Here is an 8,823-nt window from a genome sequence, read left to right as displayed (position 1 = left end):
TTTACACACACATATATAAAAATACATATATATATAGTGTAGCTTAGGGTTTTGAAGTTTCATGCTTGATATATGATAACGGTTTGTGATGGTTAACCGTAGTGATTATTAGCTGATTGATATCTCATCTATGAGAGAAGAGTATGTTTGCTCTGAAGGATGTTGGCCCAAAATCTGAAGGAAAGACATTGACCCAAAATCTTTTGTTTCATCAGTTCCGTGGTCAACTTTGCCTGTATGTTTGCTCTGAAGGATGTTGGCCCAAATTCTAAAGGAAAGACATTGACCCAAAATCTTTATGTTTCATCAGTTCCGTGGTCAATTTTTCCTGTTAAACCTAGTAGTACCCTAAAGACCTTTAAGTGAACTTTTTTTTGGACAAAAAACCGTAAGTGGAACTTTGATTAGTGCCGGAAGTCATATTGTTGAAAGTTGAAACTCAGGGACACAAGCTCTCACACTCTGTTACTCCCGACGTTTCTATAAACATTATTCTTGCTCCAAAAATGTGTATATATATACTATTAATAATAAAAAGATGGTGAAAGCAATCTTGACTTTTCGGCTAAACTACCATAATTTATAGTGTGTATAGTACCTTTTATCTGGGTTATGCCTCACATCATTCATCTCTATTACTTCCTTCAGCATAGATCAATACATAAAGACACTGAACTTGATATTTAGAATCGTCAATGGAATTTCTAAAGTTACAACACGCTAAGAGATTTCTGTACTTAATTTTAGATTGATTAATTGAGTTTGTGTCATCTAATTGCTATTGGTGATGATGAAGCTTTTGACTTTTTGTAGACCAATTTACACTATTTTCTCAGGTTACAAAAGGTTTTTTATAATTTCGTTATGGAGATCTTATTATATAATAGTTCTCTGTGTTTGCATTTGGACATTAACTGATACTAGGTGAGTTAGTATTCTCCTGGGGTAAGGTCTCATGACTGGATTTGTTTTCTATAACTTTCTTAGTATGATATAGAACTTAGTTGCACTATACTAGCAACATTATAAAGTAAACTTTAGTCCAAATCTCAAAGTATATGTGCTTTATTATATTTAGTTATACACTTGTATGTTCATTCTTTTACTCAGCAAATTTGAAGCAAATTCTTATAATTCTTTGTTGGTTATATTTTGTTATGATGCTTTCCCCCTTGTCATTTTATATATCAATCTTGACTCAGGTATTAGCACTTTGGCTAACATGTCTCATTACGAAGGGGAAGAGATGGATCATGTTGCAGATGATAATGAAATGGCAGAAGGTGATGACATTATGTATTTGTGTGGTACAGAAAATGGTGATTCAGATTCAGATTCAGATGATGAAGAATATGATAATTTGGTTCGTCCTGGTTAACTCACATTGATTATCAGCTATCATCATACCCCTGTTGGAAAAATATAAATTGGTTAAAAAGTATTCATATTCCCCTATCTTCTGCAGGAGAATAAAATAGAAGATACATCTGCAGCGGATGCCAGGAGAGGGCAGGATATTCAAGGAATTCCTTGGGAAAGATTGAGCATCTCTCGCAAGAAGTATAGGCAAACTAGAGTAGAACAGTATAAGAACTATGAAAATGTTCCACAATCAGGAGAAGGTTCAATGAAGGTAAAATGCAAATAATCTTCTTTTTTTTTTTTGCTCATATCAGTATCAAACCAGTTTCTTTATTGGGTTTCTTTTTACTAAATGCTCGTTTTGTCCTCCTAGGAATGCACACCAACCAAGAAAGGAGGATTATATTATGAGTTTTGGCGAAATAATAGATCAGTAAAATCAACAATCCTTCATTTCCAAGTATGTTGTTGTTTACATTTTGTTGTGTTAATCCATTTTTATTTTTTAAAATTATCATACTTCGTCATCTATGTATGAAAATTGATATGTATATATATATATATATATTAGTATTGTGTTTCTGTATATGTGGCCTTCTTCTTGCGTACTTTTTTTTTTTAAACTAGACATCTCGCCTAATCCTACAATATTTGGAGACCCAAAAACTATTGCAATTGCTATGTATGTGTCTTGGAGGGACTCGAGCCTAAGATCTTGTGGTTGCAAATTTATTGCCTAGCTATTTGGGCTACCCCTCTTGGGTCTCTTGTCTACATTCTAAAAATTGTTTCGACTGATTTTTTATATTTAAGGTTTATCATATGGTGATTGATCAATTTTGAGATTAGTTAATAGAGTAGACACTTTACTAGGATTGTAGGTTGCAAATATCTTTGCTTTTCTTTATAGATTTCATCCTCACAGACTTGGCTCTCTCTCTATATGTTTAAAATTATTCATGTATGTACTATTGTTTGCAACTGCAGTTGAGGAACTTGGTTTGGTCTACTTCAAAGCATGATGTGTATCTTATGTCAAACTTCTCTGTTATTCACTGGTCTTCATTGAGCACAAAAAAAAAGGAAGTTCTTGATGTTTCTGGGCATGTAGCCCCCCGTGAGGTGCATATCTTTTTCTAGACTAGTACTTTAAATTATGATGTGCAGTAGTTGAAAGCTTTTTTTTTCTTCTCCACTGTTTCAATGATATACCTTTTTTGGAGGGGAAACTAAGTTATGTACTTGGAACTGGGATTTCTAAAAGTTCTTTTTTTTTTTTAATAGAAACACCCTGGAAGTCTTCTGGAAGGATTTACTCAGACCCAAGTTAGTACTCTGGCTGTAAGGGATAAGTTGTTAATTGCTGGAGGGTTTCAGGGTGAACTTATTTGTAAGGTAACTATTTCACTGTTAGTCACATTGTGTTTGTTCTCACTGCTCGTAGCTGAATACCACCTGGTCGCTGGTTTCACTATTCACCTTTCTCTGAATATATAAACTGTCTGCATTTATATTTATCATGTATAGATTTGTTAAGAAAATGTGCAACATTCAATGAAGGAAGAATGAAGTCCCCTATTTAGTGGTTCTTTTTCAGTCAAGCCATGTTTTCAAATTCAGATATGCATGATGCTTGAACTCATAATCAATATGTGCTACTGCCTAAAATAATTAAGTAATTAAGTAATATATGCTTGAACAATAAACTTTAGTTTTACATTTGATTAATAAACATGTCATGTTTCTATATAAGAACACATCCAACCATAATGTAATGGAAAATTGTTCCAATTAACTAACCAAACAGGCAGCCTCACCATTAAACTTTACCAACTTGTCATTCTACAGTGGTGCCAATGGGAAAAAGGTCTTGGGCTGACAAGAAAACTTGTATTGCTGTTGCCTTTTATGTTAGATATTAGATAGAAATTAGTTTGAAACATATGCAAAATGAGAAGGCCAAATTAGTTGTATTGCTGTTGCTGTTGCCGTTTTTTTGTCATTTTCAACATTTGAATATTAGTATTATTGGTTATAAATTAGGCAAGCGTGTGTGCTTGTGTATGTATATATAAAATATATTGAAAGAAAAAGATAAGGCCAAAAATAATATCATTATTTGACTTTAGGCTTTAATTAACATGTTAATGTGACTCTTGATTTAGTTATTCACTTCCCCTGTTGTCCCACATATGGAGAGCATAATTTGTTTTGGTCTGAACTTGTATCATCAAATTAATTGAATTGTATTTGCATCAACTTCTCATTAGCTAGTTTTTCTTTATTAATATTTCAATGCTCAATAGCTCAGTTAGATAGTTTTAGCCGATCAAAGATTCCAAATATTTCATGTTTTTTTCTGCTTGCATGACCTCCTAAAAGTATTTGCTTTTCATCTGTGCTTTCGGTTAGTTTCTTTAATAAGTGGTTTATGTTTTCAATGATATTCTAGAAACAAAACTGAATCATCATTATTATTGCTATTACTGTATTTCAATTGTAGATATTTTTACATTTTCTTTTCTCTATTATCTTTGTCCCACTCATGAAATTAATATCTTTGCTGAATTTTCATTCAGTTCTTTTTTAAATATCAAGCTAGTAAACTTGTATTTCAATGGTTCAGTCTCCACACCACGACATCACATTCGACGTGGAATGGTGTTAACTTCTCCTACCAGTCAAATTGAGACATGGCGTCTAAAGCATTATGATGCTGAGAAAGGATGGACTGGAATAGAGCTCGGGCCATTATATGTAAGTAATTTAAATTTTTATTTATTATATTTATTATATTTCTTACTAATAATAATTAAATATATTATTAGGATAAAATGATGGAGTTAAGGGGTCAACATCCTCCAGAAGAACTATCTGATAAAGAGATTATGGAGCGTGTACTTGGACGTGATTCGGTATACTTGCGAGGGTGGGGGCGGTCTCCTAGTGTCACAACTTCTACTTCACATCTTGAAAATATTGTGGGTAATCAACCAACTTATGAAGAGTTACTTGAACAACTTAATGATACAACTTCCCACTTTAATGCTACTAATGAACAACTTAGTGTAGTTGTGGATATACTTCGTCAGAACAATTTTATGGCACCGCCTCCACCACCTCCAACAGACCAAGCGTCAGATGCAAATTTAAGAGAGTCGCCATCTATTTCAGTTCGGGAGTCACAAGATGATTCTTAGTTTATTTACATTAATTTACTAAGGAATGAACTTTATGAAGTTTTTTTTTATTTTGGTAGGGGTAACCTTAAAATGATAACTTTATGACTTATTTTAGTATTGAACATTATAAAAAAATTTAGCATTAAACACTTTATTATTGAATGGTTTTTTTCTAGTTTATTTCTAATATAGAACATTTACAAATAACTGTTATTATCTTTTACCTACACATAACTATTAAATTTGAACAAAATATAAATTGTGTAATAAACCAATAAAATAATGCTATGTGGGCTAATAAAATGATGCCACGTAGGATGTCACATATGATGCCACGTCATCAGACACGTAAAACTACAAAAACCATGTCAGCATACACGTAGGATGCCATGTCATCAAACACGTCATTTGATGACTCATCAATTGATTTATAACTTAGTGGGGTCCACTGATTCTTTTACCTACCAGTGTTAATAAGTGTAGGAAAAGACTCTTTCCCCACTAACTTTTACCTACCAATCTCTACCAATTCAATATTGGTAGGTAAACCATATTACCCACCATTAGGCTAGTTTTACCTAAACTTACAATTGGTAGGTAAAGACCCCATTTTCTTGTAGTGAGCAATTTTGAATCTTTACACCAATGGTGAATTATATTGAAGAAAATTTTATTCATTTTTGGTTAAAGATTGTGATATATTTAAATTAATCTCAATGAGGAGATAATTTTTAAACCAAAGCATTAGAAATCAAAGTGTTTAAATAAATCATTGAGGGCTTATTTTATTTGATTTAAGTGCTTAAAAATTGACATCTTCAAATTATTTTTGATGAGAAAATCAATGGATGTCAAAATGATGTTTGCAAAAGAATCTCAAAGAGACTCTTAAAAATGCACAAAAGTTGTTTAAGTAATTTTGAGATTATTTAGACAACTAAAAGTGAAAATTAGTGATTATTTGTTTGAGAAATTTTCACTTGACATTTGTGTTCACATATTTTATTTTGTGAAATATATAAAAGAAAGCAACCAAGTGAAAGTTACTTTCAAATAAGTGTGTCTTGCTTTAGCAAGTAAATAAATCAAGATAAACATTGATGTTTTTTATCTTGATCCCATTGAGAGTTTATCATGTGGCTTAGAGGACTCATGATGAAATTTGTGAATTATAAGTGTAGATTTATCTTGGAGGATGAAATACTTAATAGAAATGAAGAGATTTCTATTTTAAAGTGATATTTTATTATCACTAAGTGAGAAATGTGGGGGTGATGCTCCAAATTAATCAATTTATTTTGTTAACAATAATTGATTAATTTGGTCATCATATCAAATAGGTGATTTGGAATTTCACATTCTAAATCATTTTGGCTATATGTGTATGGAATGGATAAATTTAGACATGCTTGGTGTCTAAAGTTATTTGTAATATTTTGATTCAAGAAGGAATCAATTTAAAACAAAAAGGAGAATTTTAGAAACAAAGAGGTTTCTAGAATTATTATCCAAGGAAAATGTTTATCTTGGATATTGAAGTATAAAATAGTTGGGGTGTTGACTATGGTCAAACTCACTATTTTAAAGGGGTAACTATTTTAATCAAACTATAGCTAGCAACAAAGTCTGAATAAATAATGAGAGTGTTTAAGTATGCATACATGAGAAAAGAAATTATCCAAATGGAATCATTTCTACATCTCAAGGGATGAGACTTAGACTCCCTAAAGAGATTCACGATTGATGATAACCTATGTTAATACTAGTAACCAAACTAGTATTAGGTCCAATAGGTAATAACAAGTCAATCAAGTGAATAGTAGTAGTACTCAAATTTTGTCTCATCTGAGATATGAGTACTAGTGTGTTACCAAAATGAAGGTTAAAACCGAAAGGTTTTTTTATTAGAACTCAGTCTTGAAAAGACAAGTATTTTAGGGTAACAAAATACTGTAAGAGTTCTACCTATATAGATCTAGGGGTGGTGCCACGCCCTTATGAGAATTGGGAGTCATTCTCAAGAAAATTCTATGTATGGAATGTGCACATGGTCATTAACAGTGCAAAAGCGAGACATTGAGGTCTCAAGTGAACATAGAAAAAGTGTGTGTGTGTGTGTGTTATCACCATTTTGTTATCAAGTGATAGTGGTTCAATGCTTCAACAACCAAAATTTCAACAATCTTTGTGATAATTACACTATGATAAAATTCAAGTCAAAAGACATTTTACTTTATACACCAATGCAAAGGTTTCTATAGAGTGTGATTATTTAATCAAGTGGAGGAATATTATATTTTGATATAATGTTTGATTGATTAAATATGTGTTACAAAAAGTGATTATTTAATATAGTGGGGGAATGTTATATTATTTCATATAATATAATGTTAGATTAAATAATGTGACAAAATGTGATTTGCCACACAAATGTGATTTGTCACACCTTGTAACATATCATTGAGAGTCACAAAATTGGATACATGTGTGTGCCCAAATGTGACATATTTTGGAGTTACAAAATCAGTTACAAATTTGCAACTCCCAAATATTACCCAATAATGTGTAGATTGTATGTTACACATTTGAGATTGGATTTCACAAAGCCATTATGAAATATGGTTGTTGGAGACATGTTTTTAACTCCCATTAGGTGTTTGGAGGTTACAAAATCATGTGGGAAAGGATTTGGGACGTTTTGGAAAAATGAAATTTTGTGCTGAAAATGGCCTGTGGCCGCGGCCACTGACTTTCTCTGGCCGCGGCCTAGAGGACAGAGGCCAGTGGCCGCGACCAGTGAGGCTATCAACCAACTTGTTTTTTCAGTTTTTTTCAATTTGAACGGTTCTAACATCCCAAGTAACTCCCAAATCTCCATTTAATTCCATAAACATCTAATTAAACATTGGTAACAGCCATGAGGGTTGGTGGAATTTGAAATTCAAAGGGGTATCTCAAAATCTATAAATAGGAGTCAAATGTTCACTTGACACACCATTTTCCATCCACAAAGCACTTGGCTGGAAAATACACCATAGAGGCTTGATAATTCCAGAGAGTTATTTCCTAGAGAGATCCCTTAGTTCTTAGAGAATAGGGGGAAATAAGCTTTTGGACAAAGGTTTTGAACCTTGTTCAAGTTGGTGATCCCCACTACTCTACACTTTGGTTGTGTGAGAGTTTGTTCTTTTTATTGGTTTTATTTTCATTCTTTTGATCTTGTTGATCTTATTTACTTGTATTATTATTGTTTTGAGTTTGCAATCTTCTTCTTCTACATCTTTCTATTTACTTGTATTTTGAGAAATTGAGTTGTAATATTTCTTTAATCAATATTATCTTGTCTATTGTATTTTTGCATAGAGTTGTATTTTGGTTTTACCATTTCCATTGAGGCAAATTACTTTTTCCTAACAATCAAGGTACTTAGCCTTAAAAGTAAATTCGGGTTGTTACATTATGTGTGCTTATATTAGTGGAGAATAATTGGTTAATGTCTATGAAGTTGATGCTTTTCATGATACATATTCTCTATACAAGGGACTTTGAAACATATTTTTGCATGTATAAATTGATTCCAGTGCATGTGAGTTGGTAAGTTTGATTATGCATAATCATAAAAAGATATAGTTTAAGTGGTGATTGTGCATTGAGTTGAAATTCTAAAGAATGTGGAATTCAAATTTTTCCTAAGAATTATTTGTTTATTCAATTTTTTAGACAATCATCGCTTACAACAAACAATTGCTTGTGTGTTTATGTTTTTAGGTTTTATTAGCTGTTTTTGCTAAGGGACTAGCAAAGTTCAAGTGTTGGGGGGGGGGGGGGATTTGATGAGGGAATTTTGGAGTAGATATTTGTGGTCCTTTATCACTTAGATATTGTTGATTTATAGCGTTTTTATGTGTTTCTAGCTTTGTTTTATGAGTCTTTGATTTTTAGGCCGCATAATATTTTATGAGAGTTTATTAATGAATTTTGTGTATTTTGTGGCTAGATATTGACGGGAGACGATAAGACTCAAGAAAATGAAGTTTAGAAAGAGTTTGAAGTGTTTTAAAAGTCCCTAAACTCGAGGTTCGAGGCTGGAGTTGAAGAAATTGAAGAAAAATGAAGGAGCAGAAAAATAGTCTCACGGCCATAGCCATCCACATTCCAAGTCGTGGTCTCATAGATAGTGGGTAACGACCGCAACGAGGGAAATTGATGGTCGTGGCCTACACTCGACTTTTTGAAGAAAAAAAATGTGTTTTATGGTCGCGGCGGTGGACATCAGTGG

At 32.4% G+C, this 8,823-nt stretch overlaps 1 protein-coding gene across 2 annotated transcripts; it reads left to right on the top strand.

Annotated features, from left to right (window-relative positions):
* Positions 1–680: 680 nt before the first annotated feature.
* LOC133804924 (uncharacterized) lies at positions 681–4,358 on the top strand. Of its 2 annotated transcripts, XM_062243030.1 has the most exons (7): positions 682–1,363; positions 1,466–1,633; positions 1,736–1,822; positions 2,350–2,484; positions 2,647–2,757; positions 3,989–4,119; positions 4,191–4,358. In XM_062243030.1, the coding sequence occupies exons 1-6, from the start codon at positions 1,091–1,093 to the stop codon at positions 4,028–4,030; spliced, it is 816 nt and encodes a 271-aa protein (XP_062099014.1). In that variant the 5' UTR covers positions 682–1,090; the 3' UTR covers positions 4,031–4,119; positions 4,191–4,358. The 2 variants fall into 2 exon arrangements, with proteins under 2 accessions (XP_062099010.1, XP_062099014.1); XM_062243026.1 differs by lacking the exons at positions 3,989–4,119; positions 4,191–4,358 and having other exon boundaries at positions 681–1,363; positions 2,647–2,963.
* The last annotated feature ends 4,465 nt before the right edge of the window (positions 4,359–8,823 follow it).

Source organism: Humulus lupulus, chromosome X, assembly GCF_963169125.1.
Source record: "Humulus lupulus chromosome X, drHumLupu1.1, whole genome shotgun sequence".
NCBI classification, from domain to species: domain Eukaryota; kingdom Viridiplantae; phylum Streptophyta; class Magnoliopsida; order Rosales; family Cannabaceae; genus Humulus; species Humulus lupulus.
Note: the sequence above shows the minus strand (reverse complement) of the source record. Positions and strands in the feature narration are given on the sequence as shown.